The following is a 19990-nucleotide window of genomic DNA, read 5'->3' as shown; positions in this document are numbered from 1 at the left end:
ATGACGTCACTTTGTAGGACAACTCGGAAGCTAGCAGCGCATGGGTTCCCTCGGTCGAAAAGCAATGCATTTTCCCCCTAGACTTTTGGAAAATCGCAAAAAATAAGATCTGTGTTTAACAAAGAGTTGTGACCCTTACACGTTTTGTCTAGCAATATAATCTTTACAAGTTAATCCAACATTTATACATTTTGAAGCCTATATAAAGATTTTAAAAAACACAATCAGACAACACAATCAGTTTAAAAAAAAACACAAGCAGGTTATAACTGTGTGTTCTATGTCATAGATTAAAACGTGAAAATATTTAGAGGCTCTGTTCACCACAGACCTTATTTCAGGCGATTTAGCAAAAACCCGTTCAAAAATCACATAGGCTTTAGAGCGAGGGAACCGTAATGCTAAAATGCTAACTCACTTCCACGTTTTGGCCTACAGAGTGATGTCGTAACTTCGGCACTCTATGGATCATACATATTTATAAACATAATACGTGATCAAGTCAGTCACGATTGCATTTTGTCACTGCAAAACCTCTAAAATGTTTGTTTTATTAGATAATTTTGCAAATATGGAATCCACAGCATTTAAAGTCCCCGTGAACCGGAAGTTGCGAACGATTTTTCTCCAGTGCTGTGACGTATTTCCAAGTGAAACGGAATATTGAACAGAGGGCAGGGTTTTACTCTAGCGCTCCTCCTCTCCTTCTCTCGCTCATAGCAAACTAGCAGTTTGAGGGGAGTGGTTAAGCGTTTCCCCACCCAAGCTGTGAAACCTACGTCATCAGAAAAAGAAAACGTACCAGACCGGAAGTAACTTTTCAGATTTTGATTAAAGATTACCAAGGTAAAACATTTTTTTAATATATTTTTACTTGCACGGATTAATTGTTCACCACAAGACTAGTAATATGCGCTAACAAAGTAAATAGGTTCGATTTTGATTTCACGGGGACTTTCAATACGTACAGATGAGCTATGATAAATTTGTTGTAGTTTTTTAATTATATGTTAGTGATGGACTATGCCTAATTAAATTGTTCAATATATGAACTGAATTATTTCTAGCATAATTCAGTTCTGATTATGTTGCTGTTTATTTAAATACATAATGCAGAATACATTTAGGAACTATTGCAAGTCATTCAATCAGATATCTTAAACGGTTTGAGATGGACTGAAACGATCATTGATACATTTCCCCTTTCAACTGCCAATGATGGTAGGAAATGATTTCGTGAGACAGGACTGCACCGCTGAGGTTTCAAAATGCACTTCTTCTCAGGTCCCATGCGTTCTTCACTGGATTGCTTCACTGATTCTGTCATCAAGCATTGCCCCACAACACTGAGGACAGTGAGTGCTTATCAGAGTTTAAAAGATTTCAAAAACCCTTAGTCATCACTTTGTCTTATTTCTTTTATCCTTATCTTTGCTTTTCTTGTCCTTTTCCTTCTCTTCTTTTTCCTTTAACGCTTTCTTCTCTTTCTTCTTCTCTTCCTTGGCCTCCTTGTACTTCCACTTTGGAGGCTCCAGGTAACCTTTCTGCCTTTTATTCTTCTTCACTTTCTTTGGAGTGGGTTCAGAGGATTTAGTGACCTTGATCTGTGGGATACAGCCCGAGGGGAAAACACTGTTGCGCCTTGACGCTACGCTACGAGGGATGAATGTGCGCATGCCGGACTGAGCAATGGACAGCACACTTCCACGCCTCTCTGTATCGGCACAGCAGGACACGGAGACGGACTCGACGGAGTGGGTAGATGGAGAAACGCTGCAGATGGAGCTGTTTCGATGGCACAGCGAACTCTCCTCCAGCTGTTTCTCTGAGTGCTTCTGCATCAGCTCAGCCACAGCCAGCCGACGTTTACCTACCTGTGGAGGGCTGCTCGGGCAAAGCGGGCGCGTGGCCGTGGCTATGAGCGGGCTGTGTAGGCTGGTGGTCATTCGCACCATGTGATCCATGACGCCATTTTCCTGTGGGTCGCGTGGAAAACTGAAACTGAATGTACTCTTGAGATGATGAGTCAACTTTTGGCCAGCACTCTTATTGGCTGTTGCTTTGCTGACCAGCAACTTAAGGTCGGGCCACTCTGGGACATAGGTGTCACAGAACTGTTCCGCTGTGGGATGGAGTACAAGGTGGCGCAGACGTGTCAGTGTCTCAAAGCGACCTGTTTTCAGTGCCCAGTCACGTGCACATTTACCACGGTTCTTGTCTACAGCGTTTACATCAGCACCTAAGAAAGAGAACATTGTGTATTAGAGGATGCTACTGAAGCAGAGATTACACTAAAATGGGTAACACTTTATTTCGATAGTCCACTTTAGACATTCTACTAACTATAAGTAACTTTCCAACTACATGTCAACTAACTGTCATTAGAGTATTAGTAGTAGACTGTCAGTTTAATATCTGCTAACACTGTATTTTGAGTACCGCTTCCTTTTACAGTACAGTACAGTGTTTACCTAGAAGTACTGGCTAATATAAGGTAAGTACATGGAACAGGGGTAGGTTCGGGGTTAGTACTAGTTATTACCCAGTAATTGTAGTTACTAAAATAAGTACATGGTATTTACATGGGTAACTGGACTGTAAAAGGAAGCGTTACCGTATTTTCTTGGTCCCCCAACAGACATTCAACTGACTATGAGTAACTTGGCGACTACAAGTAAACTTATTCTCCTAACCCAAAGTCTAAAACCTAACCATAACCTAACAGTCTACTGACAGTCTACTATAATATACTAATACTCTAATGAGAGTGAGTTGACATGTAGTTGAAAAGTTACTTATAATTAGTACAACGTCTAAAGTGACTATCGAAATAAAGTGTAACCCTAAAATGCGCACATTGACAAGCCTGAGTAATTTAAAGAATAATGTGGAGGGAACAGGAGAGTCATGACATGCAAACATATTGAGATTAGTTTAGATGTACAATTATTTTAGGTATATATATATATATATATATATATATATATATATATAAAAGTGTTTGTCTAAAATGCTGTCAGAAGAACTAACTTTGCGCCTTCCGCGGATCTTATGCTTGGCTGCTTAATTAATCCAATAGGTGCTACTGAGGTGAACTGGGTCTATGCCAGCATGCCATTCTTGATTGGCTATGTGGGTCATTTGGTGATTTATTGTCGATCCCAACCAAGTGATATGATGCATATAAGCAGTGTATGAAATGCTCATACTTCAGAGATCATTTCCAGCATCTCAGCATGGGTATTCAATTACTAACCGTGCATTAAAAGAGCTGCCACCACATCAGTCCTGCCCTGCATGGCAGCTTTAATGAGGGCGGTGAATCCTCTGTTGTCTCTGATCTCTGTCTCTGCTCCAGGGAAGTAATTCATAATGTAGTTACATATGGAGACATGACCTGTGTACAGAAAGATTTAAATCAGTTTCACAATGTATTTCCACAGATATACAAAATAAAATCCCTAAACAGTAAATTGTAACCTTAAAAAGTATTTAGCTTAACTTTAACAAATTTAACATGCGTATTTAACATAAATGTAACATTTATATAAACACCTCCATTTTATGTAAATTATACTTATTGAACCATATTCACAAAACTCAACAATCTTAGGCTGTGTATACTGTAACACTATTACTGCCAGCAGAACCCAGGCAGTAGCTCCTCTAACAACCATCCAAAAAAGTGAATGACAAGGTAACTGACCAGCTTGAGCAGCGATCATTAGAGCAGTGTTGCCGTCATTGTCTTGGTGGTTAATGTCCAGGTGTGGACAGCTGTGCAGCTCATAAACAATCGGAAGAAATCCTTTATATGCAGCCACCATCAGTCCATTCTAGAAGAGAGAATCATGTTATAAGGACCTCTGTCAATTTACAGTTAAAAAGGTTAGAGACAGACTGCACATGGACACCCACACCAACAGGCAACACTTTCATGATCAGTCAAACCATAATAACCCATAACACGAGGCATATTTTTCTTCAGGAATTTCTAATGATAATTTCATACGTGTTCTTGATTCATGATTACAATAAGGTCTGTTATTCCTTTAATTCCTAATTCCAATATTCCTTAAATTGACTTACATGCGGTTAAATTTCAAATGAAATGCAGTCATACCTCAAATATGAATTTAGTTGCTATAAAGACTGCAATGGTTGTCCAAGTTGTAGTTTAAACTAAACATAAAAGTCTCTTCAAGAAACACCTCAGACCCCATTTTACTCATAAACATTTGAAACTCCCATAGAAAACCATGTCGAAGTAGCCTTTATCGATAACCTACAAATTTGTTCAAAACATTGGTCACACTTTATATTAGGTAGCCTTAACTATACTTAACTGTTTGATGCAATACACTTATTACATAAATGTGGGTGCATTGCAATTCCATTTAGATTCCAAGATTTGTTGTTGCACCGTTTCTTCTAACTGTAATCCAAACCCTTAACCAAAAACAGTAAATGTGGGAATTTCACAGAACATTTATTACACAAAAAACCCATAGTCTTCTTGTATACTAGTTAGAACCATCTAACATTTTCCCATGTACATTCTATGTACTTAATGTAGTAATTGCAATACCTGGGTAATAACTAGGTACTAACCCAGAACTTACCCCTAAACCTACCTTTAACCAATGTTGTTGCCTTATATAACCAACGTCGGTTAGATGACTTTATCTAATCCTAACCCTACCCCAGACCTAAATCTACCCCATCACTGACGTTAAAGGTAAAGCGTCAATTGGATGACGCCCCAGGATCGTCATCTAACTGACGTTAAAGGGTACCCTAAAATGGCGGATGTTGACGTATATGGTCAAAAGCGTCAGTTGTTACTTAGGCAAGTAAAATAAAGTGCTACCAATATGAAGGTAGACTGATATAAAATGGTTGACAATGATATTATATATTTGTAATGAAAGGTTGACAAGTTATTTTGAATGGATTACCTCAATCTTTCATAGCTCACTACTAAATAAAAAACTAAAAGCAACTGACCTCTCAGCTCAGTGATTAGACAGTCAGTGTCATGATCTTTAATACTAATTTGCAATATCTTATAATATCTTACCCAGCCATTAATGTCAACCTCCATGACCTCATCATGGGTCACACCACGTTCCAACACTCTCCTCAGTGCTTCTGAATCGTTTTGGACACACGCCTCATATAGTGTTTTGGCAGTTTCCTTTTTCTTGTCCTCTTGTTCATAATCAGGGAGAACGGAGTCATCAGAGAGCAAACTTCCAGAGTCCGACTCTTCCAACAATGATATTTCATCCTCAGCTGGGCCTGACCCCAGGTTTGGGTCCTCAAAGGCAGAGCTTTGAACTGCTGCCATGTCTCAAGAGTTTAATGTTGTCTACATCATCTTTTCTGGCATTTGAGGAAAGTGTTCCAATGTGACTGTAGTAGGTCAGCAACTCGAGGTGAAGAAATGCACTACAAGTGTTTACGGCCCCTGTATTGAGGCAAACAGACCAACAGAGATAAACCACGAGAACCTTCATAAAAAATAGTTAATTTGTAGCGATTGCAACAATTACAGTTCAATAGAGCTTCTGATGCGAGAAAATTGGGAGTTTTAATAGCTCTGGATTTAGCCCGGGAGAGCTGTGCTTTAATTGTCAGTGCTAAATCTGCTCAGGCTTAAAATACACAGATACCAATAAACAGGCTTACATACTCTTTAAAAGCATGTTACCTCAGTGAACAGTAGCATAAATAGATCTTATACAGCTATTTTAAGTTGTAAATATATTTAGTTTGGCTACAAAACTGGTATTTCTATTTGTCAAAACAGCAATAAATAAAACATTTCATGAGTTGAGCATATCACAAAGCAAAATATAGCAAAACACAATCCAAAGATTACAATAATACAGCAATAAACATTCTCTTTAGAGCTCTAGTGTACCAATATGAAGCTCTTTTTTCCTCCATTTAACAGAGATATTGTATAAATATGGAGTATAACTCACCTGTGTCCACATTTCAGAAGAAAAGAAGAACCTTCGGTGAGCACGGCTATTTGAATCAACTTTCCCGTCCTTATGATCAGAAACCTCAGCTCCCAGAAAATACAACAGACAGCTTCATGTCTTTGTAGTGCATGTGTGTATGTGATCCTAGAGGTATGTATACATGCTCTGTAACACCTCAGGTTTAGACTAATGCCTTTCAGGATCAGAAAGGACCAAACACAGGCACTAGAAGCATAATCTCACACACACACACACACACACACACACACACACACACACACACACACGCACGCACACACACACACACACACACACACACACACACACACACTACTAGCTTTACTTAGCTATCTAAATGGGGACATTGACTTCTATTCTTTTGTAGCTCCTTATAAATACTATAACCCTAACTGAAAACTTTCTGCATTTTTTTACAACTGTACTTTTTTATATTACTTACAAACTCAAAATGGTCTCCTTTTCTTTTTCTCTGTCTCATACCGACAAAGATTTAAATATTAAAATTATTATGAATTAAATGACGTTGATAAAGTTAAACATGCAGTGGGTGGGTTTCAGGACATTCTGAGTTTTTGTCTTATATATTGTTTGTTTTATGTGGATTATGGATATTTGGATCCTATACAAAGTAATAAGTATATTGTTCATGAACTTGTTTCCATAATAATAAAATCATAAGTGGATACAGTAAGCACATAAATAGTTCAACATGGAGATAAATGGAAACAAAAAGTTTTCTACTACTGGTTTTCCCCTTACACATAAGTGTGTAATTTATTCAAATGCATTTCCTTTCATTTAAAATGACTTGCAGATTTATAACTTTATTAGCTCTGAAGACATTATGACTAACAAAAGATTTGTGGGGCTGATGCTCCTTTGGTTATGAACAGCTTGTGCAAGCGTGCGTGTGGTCCATGAGCGTGCACACCTCTGGTTGCAGTTTCGCTTGTCGCCAGAGGGGGCATAGTTCTGCAAAAACTCAGAGACTAGCGCAAAGCACCTTTAACTTCACTACATTTGAAAGACAAATATTGTACTTTTTTACGCCATTTTATTTCTGATGAGAAATATAGTGGAGTAAATGATTTGATGAGATGATTTGGGTTGCAGGGGTTGCATTATGGTTGGAAATGAAAGTCGGATTGACATCACAACCTGACGTTCCAACACTACATCGTATTGACGTCAGAACCCGACTATTGGTTTCTGAAGTCAACCCGATTTCATTTTCAACCACAATACATCAACCTTGTTTTCATTTTCTATTTCATTAAAATAATTGAATTAGAATTGAATTTGTTGTACAGAAGTGTATAAAAAGAAAATAGAAAGCAACTTTTTATTATTATTTTCACGTAACTGTACTCTGCTACTTTCTCAAATTATTTTTTTTTTAACCTTTCAACATTTATAGATTTTTTTTAGACACTATTTTACTATTGAAATGTTTTCCTTATGGGGATAAGTATAATAGATTTAGAATATACATCCTCAAACAAGCATATTGTTTTTATATCATGTTGGTGGCCTCTCACTGACTTGTTGTTCTAAATTTAAGTTAATTAAACTAACCCTTAGGAAGAACCCTAATCCTAACCTTTGGGACTTGTACATGTTAAATACGACTTTATTTAAGTCCTTTTCCATTCTCTCTCTCTCTCTCTCTCTCTCTCTCTCTCTCTCTCTCTCTCTCTCTGGGAGGTTAAGATGGAGCAAGAGGGTGTTGGAGAAACAGGAGAGAATGGGTGGTGGACAGCAGAAGGAGATAGATAAGAATGAGTGTTAGTGAATCCGGGAGAGCGGAGTAGAGATTAAGCTGGACAGTACTGGACTACTAGTATAGAGAAGAAATAACACACAGCCGAACATTTCCTTCATTCATCTGTAGACAAAGAAAAAGGAAAATAAAGAGTTTGGCCAAATTTCAGGGAAACCCAGAGAAACTGCTAATGTCTTTATCAAACCAATCCCTGGACTTGAGTAACCAGCACTGGGTAAGAAAACACACTCACACACATTTACTTATAAATGGGAACATACTTTATGTAGACAACCTTTTTTATACACATTTTTTGTGCAAAATTGATAAATGTTTTTTTTTTTCTCTAAGGGACGTTTATAAAAGCTACTTAAATGCACTAATTGACCTAAGGCTTAATCCTGGATTAATCTAAGCCCTGTCTGTGAAACTGGGCCTTAATTATTATTATTATTATTACTTACCCTTCTTTTAGTTATTTCTCAATTGTTTGTGTAAAGAGCTTGAATGCTTTAGCAATACCCTAATAACTCAGACCAACACACACAAGTCAAAACAAGAGTGACTGAAAGCAGGCCTGTGTCTCATGCCTTAGGCATAATTCTTATTTTTACCTATTTTCAGTCTCTCTTGCCAGCATCAGATCAGCAGGAATTACACAGACCATTAATTAGTGAGTTGCTGTTTCATTGAAAGGCTTTTTGGCCTTGTACTTCCAATCGGAAAATGATTGCTTCATGGTTAAGACTTAAGCCTTCGATAGAATTTTGCCAAACTTGTCACAACACGTCATCAGCTCAATACTGATATTGCTCCAACTAGGCCAACTTACCAAATGTTTACTGCAAATGAAGGAAGCAAGCACAAAAGATAAGGCCTCCTCCAGTAAACTGTACTTTGGATGTTTTCCTACAGTAGATAAATAATCAAGATTTTTTTTTAAAGTGTTATCTTAGCTTATCTGGAATATTGTATATGGAAATATACAGTATATACTGTAAATCAAATGAATGCCTTGAGAGTGGCACAGATTTACTTTATTTAGATTGTCAATGTTTTAATAGAAAGGCAAATCTTTTAATCAAAATGTCTTGGTACTATTGTATTTTCTTTAATTTATGCTGATTTAAATACAGAACCAATGATCAGAACCGTTGAGAACTCATGTTCAAAAGCTTTATTGAGCAGAGTGCGAATTACCCTACCATAATTGGGGGGTACTGCTACTTCACTTAATTCTTCCATGACCATCATAGCAGCACGTGAATGAAATCAATATCTTGGTTTCAATCGTGATGGCATTCAGGAAAACAGCACTCATCTGGTCGTGTGTAGCCTAATAAATAAATAATTGCGCAGCCTCAACAGAGCAATTTTATTACAGTCCGTACATTAGCGGGAGCACCACAACAACAACTCACTCAGCTAATGATTTCCCTGATTGCTGCCTCGCGCTAGGAAATAAATTAATTACAGGTATAAACATAAAACGTCACTAAAGACCTATAACTTTCACAATCATTTTTTATGTTCATTTTTTTTTTCCGAGGACCTCCCAAAATCCAAAAATAAATTCTTATGGGGGATCCCTAATGACTTTTTTACGTGCAAAATATATTTATTTTCATTTTGGGGTGAAACACTTTCTCAAGATTTAACCAGGAGTGTCTTGTCGATCTAATTTGAGAATGTGGTCTTCTTCTTTTAGGTCATACATATGAATTGCTCAGGTATAGACATGCATGATAGGAAAGCTACAGTAGTTACAGCTCTGCCCCTTCAGAGCTGAAGGATAACACTAACTTTTATGACCTGTTTCAGATCCAAGAAAGCAATGAAGGGTGTACTTTACTGGAAGACAGATGTGGTTGTTCAAAGAAGGACGCAAAATTGGAAACTGAAGAACAAAGCTGTAACTCAAGACCCAAACGAACACCTGAGGGCAAAGGTGAGGGGGTCAAACATACCCTTTCATAATGTTAAAAATTTTTGAATTCCTTTTCACACACAGACAAAACATGCAAGCATAGTCTTGCTTCCACACTTTTTTTTTTTGATAATTAATTTGTAGGTCTATGTTTTTGAAAGAATGGTTAAAAGAGCAAAAAAAAACACACACAAAAAAAATTCAAGTCATCATTTACTCTCTATAAGCTTCTTTCTTCTATTGAAAATAAAAGTTATTTTGAAGAATGTGGGTACCCCATTGACTTCTATAGTATATTTTTCTATGGAAGTCAATGGGGACTGTTAGGATAGCCACATTCTTCAAATATATTCTTTTTTTCTTTCTTTCTTTTTAGCACAAGAAAATAAACGAATACAGGTTTGGAACAACATTAGAATGAGTAAATTATTACAGAATTTTAATTTTTGGGTGACAAGCGGCAGCATGTTTACTATTGGGCTACTGTCACTTTAAGACCAGCGCATCTAATGGACACGCACGCACTTTATTTTCAAATGTGTGCTTTCAAGACTTTAGACATAAGTTTACCAACTCTGTTTATGTTGACCTTGTGTATATTTGACAGTATTAGCGCAATAAGACTTGAAAGATAACTTAGTCCTTGCAATCAGGCGTTGTTTGATGTTTTAGCGTGTGTGCTTCGGTCGGGTGTCGATGCAGCGCGGGTACGCGCTCAGAAAAGTGCATGTTAGAACCACGCAGCGACGTCATGATTATTCGTTTTGACGTCTGTGGTTACGCGAGCAAGCGTTTTAGCTTTTCTAACCTTCATATCAAACTACAACTGCTTTGTATTAATCCACCTGACCTGCATAGGACAGAAAACACAGCTTGCTTTATCTTTTAAACTTGAGTTGTAGCTACAAACGCGAGTACCTTCAACCTTGCATGTCCACTTTGTTGTTTGTCTTCTCCTTTATTGAGTTTTTCATCGTCGACGGTGCACTTGTTCAACACGCAAATACAGAGTAAGTATTTTAACTCTTACTAAAAAAAAGTTAAAGTGGTGTTCACTGTCCCGTGCCGTGACCCATCCTACATTTTTTCTTGTTCGAGAAGCAATTTCACTCGGATATATGGAGAATACTGATAGGCAGTTAGCAAACAAACGATAGGTACATTCCCCCCACCTACTGCGCTGGAGTGTGGACCATTGAATCCGAAGAATGAACGAATAAAAAAAGAAACCCTGCAATAGGCAAGTTTATGTTTCAAGCCACCTTTAACTCTACATGAGCCAAAGACACCACGTACCCCTCCACATCCCCATTCTTTCACTCTGACATTCCTCAATGGAAGGTGAAGAGGCATGATGTACCAGTGGGTCTATGTGGCTAAAAGCAGGGATTATACAGATGTTGCGTGTGAATTCAGAGCTCAGGGATTACCTCTGAACTGAGAGTAGGCGTGTGTCTCCCTGTAAACATCGTCAGTGTCATGCTGTAAGTTATACAGCAGTGCTTACTCGGCTGGAATGAAGGGGCATCGTGGCCCACGGGTGTGTGGCTGTGTACACTTCTGTCAGAAAGTTTTGCCCAGGTGTGATTGCTGCTTCAGACGGCAAGGTAAGTGATCCGTATGTTGCACGTTTGACTATAGTCATATGTTGCATTGTCAGATCTCTTCAAATCTTATTTGCATTGTGTTTGGGTAGGCTTTGCTGTTTTCAAGGGATGGAAATTGTGAATTCTGAATGGGCCAAAAACATTCTTTCATTCTTTACACATTTTGGAGCTTGAAAAAGATTATTTGCTTGTAAACCGAGTGTATTAATTATACCATTGTTTTGTTGCTTCATCACAATACCTGCAGTTTGTAAAAGTAATTAACCATTTCTTAATATTGTTATTTTGTCAGTATAATTTTGCACAGATTATCTGTAGAAATGCTGATGCATTGTGTGTGTAGATGATTGTTTTATAGGTTATTGCGGGATTATGGTTATGCGACCTTTAGAAACAGCTAATCCATGTACAGAAAAAGTAGAATCCTTTCTGTGTATTATTATTATTATTTATTTATTTAAAAGGGACAATGCACATCCATTGACATTTTTTGTTTACACTCAAAATGTAAGTGCGCCAGAGTTAGCAGAAAAGCTCATTTTCATCTGTAGTCCCTTGGCAGGTCAGCACATTATCATATTGCATTAATAATATCAATAACAAAATAGAAAAATAGAAACAATTAAGAAAGAAGAAAAAAGAAGATAAAAGAGAAAGAAACATAGAATAATTGAATAATTACCGTACAAAAGGCGCAATACCTGAGAGAAGGTAAACCGACAATTGGTGATTTCAGTTTTGATTAGTTTTAATCCATCGCTTTAATGTGAATTAAAATGATAGATAGCTGGTGCTTTATCTGAGTTCAGTAGGGAGACAGTTCCAATAATTTGCTGCCGTACTGAGAAGATTGTTTGGCCAAACTTACTACGTCGAACAGTACAACACTGGTGGCTGCCCTAGTTGCCCTGCCACTGCTGTTTTTTTGTTGTATACATTCACCCAGTGGTTGAGGTGCAAGCCCATGTAATATTTTAAAAAATGAGGCAGGCATCTAGATAAGAAACTGTTAAAATTGAAAAAGTTGTATTTAGTAGTTATATGACAATGGTAAGAGTTGATTGGTTATTGATCTAATATTTTTGAGGTTTGTTTATAAAGAAGGTTCTAATGATTTAAGAGTTGTTATATTTGCTTGGGACCTGTTTTGTCCCTCATTCTCTCTCTCAAAGTCTTTCCCTCCCTTTTGCCCTTTAGATAGGGCATGCTTTTCCCACATTGCGCTGTAAAGCTTTTAAATCAGGGGGAAAAACAAACCATTTTTAAGCTGTATCATCTGCTTATAAGGCAGAATCTCATGTGTTGCCAGATATATTTATATTCCACCTTTCAGGACTATGTGGAAAATTCAGGACAAATAACTGCATGATGAATATTAGTGGTGGAGCTGGAAATTCCCTTCTGATATATCTCATTACTTCTCCCGATTCACTCTTTATTAAATCATTGTACAACATGCACTACTATTCAAAGGTCTGAGGTCAGTTGGATATTCTTCTTATTTTTATTTTTGGAAGGAATTTATTTATGCATTAAATTGATCAAAAGTTACAATGAATAGACTTTTACTTTTTTAAATAATAATAAACAAAATCAAGGAAAAAACACTTTATTTATGGCAAAAGAATGGCCAGAGTAGATGAAAATAAAGGTCACTGCTAATGAAATTAGGTAAGTGTTCAACACCCCTTTTTATCATAGTGGTTGTCAGTACAATCAATCAGTGTAAATTCACTTTTTATCATTTAATTATGCATATAGTTACAAATTGTTATATTTGTAGACCTAAAAATGCCATCTAATAATTTGTCAAAGATTGTTATAATATTTTTCTAGCAGAGTTCTGACAATCATAGGCTCCATCTATTTTTTGCTTGACCATAAATATGACTTTTTTTCAGTGCTGTTTTTTGGAAGATTTGCTTTAAATATCTTCTATTTACTTTCTCTGTCTTGGTCTCTGTAGAGTCATACACGTTGACAGGGCTTGGCGACGTCTCCTTGCCTACTGATACACCTTTGACCCCCGTCTCCATTGATGACCTTTCTCCAATCTCACCCAGCAAATATCAGCCTATTTCCACTAGACGGCCATCTAACACATCTACCCACTCTCTGAAGGCCTTCAAGAGATGGTTGAGCAGCCCAGTTCGAAAGCTGAGTCTGGGAGGAGGTGGCAAGGGTCAGAGCTCAAATGTCATTCAGAGCCCAGAAAGGTCAGGCTATATGTTTCTACCCCTTTCACCAGCTCAAAGCCCATTGAGCCCAACAGAGACGTCCAAAAAACTGCCCCACTCCTACAGATCTCTGGTATGCACATCATTTACACTACTGTTCAAAAGTGTGGGGTTAGTGCGATTAAAAAAAAGAAATGACTTTTATTCAGTAAATATGCATTAAATGAACCAAAGTGACAGTAAAAGTCATTTTTAAATAAATGCTGTTCTTTTGAACTTTCATAAACTTTCATTACTCACATAATTAAAAAAAGCACCAATAAGCATATTGGAATTATTTTGAAGCATCATGTAAACATTTTGAAATGTATTAAATAGAAAACACTTCTTTTGAATTTTAATAATATTTCACAATATTCCCACTAAGCAAAATGATGTCCAAAAGACGTCTTTTCAACGTCTTTGTCACGAAAGTCGGACGTTGAGAAGACGTACACAGAGGAGCCAGAATTAAAGTTTATGACGTCTTTTTTTTACGTGTTCTGCACGTTTGATTTAGACGTTCATCGAACCTTCATAAGTTTAAAAACTAGTTCAAATGTGGCCATTGGTGTGGTCTCATTTAAACAATTTATACTGTTTCTGGACCAAATAAACACTCTCAGGATGCATTTAATTAAAAATGTTTATTTCAATGTAATTTCCTTACATTGTTTAGATGAGGCTTAGAAGTTATTTGTTTCATTTTAAATCACCATTGTGGTGATCAGTGTTTGCTTTAGTTGGGCTCTTGGTCCCAGTTCTTCTTTAGCTTTTTTTTTTGGCTGTTGTAGCTGTGTGTTTGTATAACACCATTGTTGTGGCAGAGTAAGCCAAGAAAAAGTAAAATCGGCTGTCATCAGCTCCTTATTGATGATGAGATAATCAACACAAAGTGAGCATTTAAAGTTGTGTTTAGACTTTTGTCTTTATGTCTGCCATTTATAAACATCAATCTTGTGGAACTGCATTATTTGGGCCATTAGCATCAAAATGATCACTCATTTGATAGGTGAATAAAAAGCATGTGTATACACAATATTTAGAAAATATATATCACACAGTCACACACAGAGATAAAGATTTTGGATATGATTCTCAACAATGGTGACAATTAAAACAAAAAAAAGCTTTGTAATCAAGAATGTTTTGTACTACACTCTAAAAAAATGCTGGGTTGTTTTAACCCAATTTTGGGTCAAATATGGACAAACCCAGCCATTGGGTTACATTTTTTTTAAATTACATTTTTAACCCAATGTTTGAGTTTGTCCATATTTGTCCCAAAATTGGGTTAAATCAACCCAGCATTTTTTAGAGTGTATAAAAGCTACCCATCATGCATTGCAGAATGAAGCTTTTTTTATTGCACCATTGTTGTGAATCATATGCAAAATCTTTATGTCTGTGTGTTATTATATTATGCACTTTCTCAAAAGATTGTGTAAAAAGAAAACCTAAAGTAAGAAGAACTGGGACCAAGAGCCCAACTAAAGCAAACACTGATCACCCCAACAGTGACTTAAAATTAAACAAATATCAACATCTAAACCTCATCTAAGGAAATTACATAGAAATAAACATGAGTTTTAATTTAATGCATCCTGAGTGTTTATTATTATTATTATTATTATCCTGAGTCCAGAAACCATAAATGATGTTGAAAATATGTCTACAATTGCCAGATTTTGACTAGTTTTTTAAACTTGTACGAAGGTACGTTTATATCAGACGTGCAGAACACGCCAAAAAAAGATTCAACGTCCGACTTTTGTGACAAAGAAGTTGAAAAGACGTCTTTTGGACATCATTTTGCTTAGTGGGTTACTGCTTTTCAGTACTTTTGAGCGAAAAAATGTTGTCTTGGTGAGCATGAGACTTCTTTCAAAAACATTTGAAAAATCTTTCCGACCCAAAAACGTTTGAATGTTTATGTATATCACAGGTAGAGTGTTAAGTGTAATTTTTTCATACTGTATTTAATCCTAAAACCGTACACTTTCTTGTCCTGTGGCATGCAGGACTGTGATGAACTTTCAGGGCCAGCATCTCCTGACAGTCCCTATTACCCAAGATACCTAAATGATCTCTTGCAGGTAATACAGTAGAACTGATTACTGGACAATTTTACTTAACTGTCTGCTGATTTGTGCTTGTGATGGCTAATGAGTCCAATTTCAGAGGCATCAGTCTTGCGATGTGCTTTATGGGGAGAGAGGTGCCTCCTTAAATGATGAAACACACATACAATCGCTGAGCCTGCAGGATGAAGAACAGGAGAAAAGAAATGCATTAGAGAAAACCATGTAGGTATTTGATTGATGGTGAACCCAAACCCACGGTTTGTGAAAAGAAGTATTATTAATAATCCTTCTCCAAATCTGACATTCCTCATATCTTACTCATAGATATGTAATGACAGAGCTGGTCGAGACAGAAAAGCTATATGTGGAAGATCTTGGGCTTGTAGTGGAGGTAACGCATACATGCATTCAATCCCACACACAGAAGAGCTTAGTCATTCTTTTTTTTAACTCTCACTTTCTCCCTTTCTCCAGGGTTATATGGCTACAATGAAAAGTGTTGGAGTGCCTGAGTATTTGGAAGGAAAGGATAAAATAGTGTTTGGGAACATTCATCAGATCTATGACTGGCACAAAGAGTAGGTCACCTATTGATAGGATCTGTGCCCAATGAGGTGTGCATACCTGACCTTCTTACAGCTCATACCTTGTTTTGTTTTTTAAACAGCTTTTTTCTTGGAGAGTTGGAGAAATGTATGTCTGAACCTGACCTGCTGGCACAACTGTTTATCAAAAATGTAAGTCTATGTTTTAGTTCCTTCATCTGCTAATGATACATTCTGTATTTGTATTACATAACTTGAAACATTTGCCAAGGAACAATTATGTCTATGTGTTTCCCAGGAGAGGCGGCTCAACATGTATGTGGTCTACTGTCAGAACAAGCCGAAGTCAGAGCATATTGTCTCAGAGTACATTGAAACCTATTTTGAGGTAATTTGTGCTGAAATGTGGTCAGATCTTAGTATAGTTATGTGGCCATGTTTACTATTTGGTGTATGAGGGAAAGGTCTATGACTGTCCTGCGTGCTTTTTCTCAATGTAGGAACTGAGACAACAGCTGGGTCACAGACTGCAGTTAAATGACCTGCTCATCAAACCTGTTCAGAGAATCATGAAATATCAGCTGCTGCTGAAGGTGTGTTAATGTGAGCTTGTACACAAGTACACACTCATTCAAAATAGATGCTTCTTATAATAGTGAACCATTTTTTTCCTCCTCTGTCATCCAAACAAAATTTTTGGCCATAGCTGAAATATTATTATAATTTGAAATAATTGTTTTGTATTTATATATTTTAAAATGTAATCTATTCATGTGATGGCAAAACTTAATTTAGAAATCTTTTGATTATAAATCTTTTTTTAGAGAAGATTTATAATCAAAATTTAAAAATGTAAAAAATTTTAATTTAAATTTTTTTTTATTCTAAAAAATTATAAATAAAAATGTTGGCCATAGCTGAAATATTATTATAATTTGAAATAATTGTTTTCTATTTATATATTTTAAAATGTAATCTATTCATGGCAAAACTCAATTTAGAAAACTTTTGATTATAAATATTTTTTTAGAAAAAGATTTATAATCAAAATTTAAAAAAAAAAGTTTAATTTTTTCTTATTTTAAAATTCTAAAATTTTAAAAAATGTATAAATAAAATTGTTGGTCATAGCTGAAATTGTATTATAATTTGAAATAATTGTTTTCTATTTATATATTTTAAAATGCAATCTATTCATGTGATGGCAAAACTCAATTTAGAAATCTTTTGATTATAAATCTTAAAAATCTTATCATTATAAATGTCTTTACAACTTTTAATTAATTTGATGCATTGTTGCGGAAAAAGTTTTAATTTAAAGAAAATCATACTAACATCAAACTCTTGAACCTTTTGAATCTTGCCATTGTATGAACTGACATGAAGTGGATAACAAAAAACAGGTATTTAAGTAATTTAAGTATTTAAATAATTTTTTTGATGGATTTTGTTAATTCTTAGTGATTTGTTTGAAAATAAAATCAAACATGCCTTGTGGGCAGTCTTGGCCTAATGGTTAGAGAGTCAGACTGGTAACCTGAATGTTATGGGTTCGTTCGACTCTCAATACCGGCAGGAAATGACTGAGTCGCTCCCCGGGGGCGGCAGCAAAATGGTTGCCCAATGCTCAAGGTGTGTGTGTATCTGCGGTTTGGAGAGTGTCCGTTCACTACTCACTACTCCTAATGTGTGTGCACTAACTTGGATGGGTTAAATGCAGAGGACAAATTCCAACTATGGGTTGATACCATATACCATATGGGTTGATACTTGGTCTTCACATGTCACTTTCACTTTTTCACTTTATTTAACCCTTATATGTTATATATATACACAGAAACTGTTACTTCATGGCCTTGATTTTCATATTTATTCTTGTCCTTCTTTGCAAATTATGGAGTTGAGTTGAAGTCCACATGCCTGTTAGTATTCTGCCTAAATGTTGTTTATTTACAGGATTTCTTGAAGTACTACACTAAAGCAGGTAGACAAACAGAAGATCTTGAGGTAGGTTCAGTCTTTACCGGCTTCTAAAAAAAGTGAGGACACGAGAACAAACTCATTATCACTTGACATTGACTTATTATTCCGTTCTCTTTTTGTGTCCTTATTACAGAGGGCAGTGCAGGTGATGTGTTTTGTTCCAAAACGATGTAACGACATGATGAATGTTGGAAGACTTCAGGGTTTTGAGGTAGGATGACACTCAAACACACTGCAGAAATAGAAATGGTTTACTTCACCTTGGACTGCTTCAGTATTTATTTATAAAAAAATTATGCCATTTATAGTTCTTTTATTACCTTAAGCTAAAATTTCACTCAGATCACCTGTGATTGATTGGGTTCATATAGGGTCAGCTGAGAGCACAGGGGAAACTCTTGCAACAGGACACCTTTACATTCATTGAGAATGAGAACAGCATCCTCTCCCGTCCCAAGGAGAGACGGGTGTTCCTATTTGAGCAGCTTGTCATCCTCAGTGAGCCAATTGACCGCAAGAAAGGCTTTTCCCTGACAGGATACATCTATAAAAACAGCATCAAGGTGAAAAGCAGAGAACAAAAAGTAGGAGATTGTAGGCAAAATAAATATGAGGGTAAATGTTTATTTCCATATTCGTATCTTTCACAGATTAGTTGTTTGGGCATTGAGGATTGTTGCCTAGACGACTCGTGTCGGTTGGTGTTGACATCTCGTAATGTAGATGGAAGCATCCAGCGATTCGTTCTTCGGGCATCAACTCCAGAAATCAGAATGTCCTGGGCAAATGACATCATACAGATGCTGGAGACACAGCGCAACTTCTTAAACGGTATCAGTATCATACTTGCACGACCCTTGTGTGACATTGCCATGTATGAGAATTCCTAATGGACACTGTTCTCTTTCATCTGCTTTATCGTACCCATAGCTCTGCAGTCTCCTATTGAATTCCAGAGAAAAGAAATTAAATCCCTCAGCCTGGGAAAGAACATAACAACTTCACCCTCACTGAACTCTGACCTGCGACCCTATAGCTCTGCCTCAGTGGACCGCCAGAGTTTGCCCTGCCTGCGCTCCTGGAATTCCTCACAACCATCCACGCCTCATTGAAAGGTCAATGTTTGCTTGATTTGTAAAGTTATCATAATTTGTTCGTTAACCCCCCCCCCAAAAAAAAATTTTCAGAGAGGTCCATCTGGTCTCATTGCATTATATATTTTTTTTTAAATATTTGTACTCCCATATGTTTTCACTCTATTCCTTTAATTTTCAGCTTTCTGACAACTTCTCAACTACCCTCAGGAGAACATTTTAAGACTTAGTCCATTTCCGTGCTAGTTATGTCCAATAAACGCTGATAACAAAGACTGAATTGAGTTAATTAACTGATTTATTCTTCCACCTGCCATTTCAAAATGAAAATTCACACAAACCATAAATTCAACACAACCTTCAGTACCCAAAAATGGTATCAAGTATTTTGTTACCTTAACCAAAAAATAAAGTAAGTATTGGACTTTATGCACTAAACTTTGCCTCAGTGACGATATCATTTACAAAAGATTGAGAATGTGTATGTAGCTACTGATAATCTATATTACTGAAATTGGTTCTAAATGATATATAATGTGACAGTACTGTAAAATTTCAGGTATGTGTACTACCTGAAATCAAGCTATCCAGTGTTACTTTTTCTTATTCAGATGTTTACATTAGCATTGTGTATTCACTGAATGACTCTATAGATTTTTCTTTTGAAAGCTGTCAATTAAAGCATTTTTAAGTGATCCAAGACTTCTGTAAGTCTATATTCCAACTTTACTCAGCATACAAGATTTACACTTGTCTTA

At 36.5% G+C, this 19990-nt stretch overlaps 2 protein-coding genes across 2 annotated transcripts; one reads left to right on the top strand and one right to left on the bottom strand.

The window, feature by feature from the left end:
- Positions 1-1118: 1118 nt before the first annotated feature.
- On the bottom strand, positions 1119-4828 carry ankrd33ab (ankyrin repeat domain 33Ab). Its single transcript, XM_089134266.1, has 3 exons — positions 3707-4828; positions 3257-3397; positions 1119-2239 (listed from the first exon to the last, which is right to left on the bottom strand). Exons 1-3 carry the CDS (start codon positions 3825-3827, stop codon positions 1401-1403), a joined length of 1101 nt encoding a protein of 366 aa, XP_088990392.1. The 5' UTR covers positions 3828-4828; the 3' UTR covers positions 1119-1400.
- A 2897-nt stretch (positions 4829-7725) lies between these two features.
- Positions 7726-19987, top strand: arhgef25b (Rho guanine nucleotide exchange factor 25b). The gene is made up of 16 exons (XM_089134265.1): positions 7726-8011; positions 9598-9724; positions 13277-13620; positions 15548-15622; positions 15708-15832; positions 15935-16001; positions 16085-16188; positions 16278-16347; positions 16454-16543; positions 16656-16748; positions 18112-18162; positions 18272-18349; positions 18510-18701; positions 18789-18969; positions 19069-19253; positions 19414-19987. Exons 1-15 carry the CDS (start codon positions 7967-7969, stop codon positions 19248-19250), a joined length of 1824 nt encoding a protein of 607 aa, XP_088990391.1. The 5' UTR covers positions 7726-7966; the 3' UTR covers positions 19251-19253; positions 19414-19987.
- The last annotated feature ends 3 nt before the right edge of the window (positions 19988-19990 follow it).

This window comes from Pimephales promelas, chromosome 8, assembly GCF_988280905.1.
Source record: "Pimephales promelas chromosome 8, fPimPro1.hap1.1, whole genome shotgun sequence".
NCBI lineage: Eukaryota > Metazoa > Chordata > Actinopteri > Cypriniformes > Leuciscidae > Pimephales > Pimephales promelas.
This window is presented reverse-complemented; position numbering and strand designations above follow the sequence as displayed.

Coding starts and splice junctions, on each gene's coding strand:
- arhgef25b (XM_089134265.1), top strand. CDS start 7,967: ATGTCTTTATCAAACCAATCCCTGGACTTGAGTAACCAGCACTGG. Junction 15,833..15,934: donor AATGCATTAGAGAAAACCAT/GTAGGTATTTGA, acceptor TCTTACTCATAG/ATATGTAATGACAGAGCTGG. Junction 18,350..18,509: donor GAAGACTTCAGGGTTTTGAG/GTAGGATGACAC, acceptor GGGTTCATATAG/GGTCAGCTGAGAGCACAGGG.
- ankrd33ab (XM_089134266.1), bottom strand. CDS start 3,827: ATGGTGGCTGCATATAAAGGATTTCTTCCGATTGTTTATGAGCTGCAC. Junction 3,398..3,706: donor AATGATCGCTGCTCAAGCTG/GTCAGTTACCTT, acceptor TTCTGTACACAG/GTCATGTCTCCATATGTAAC. Junction 2,240..3,256: donor GGCAGCTCTTTTAATGCACG/GTTAGTAATTGA, acceptor TCTCTTTCTTAG/GTGCTGATGTAAACGCTGTA.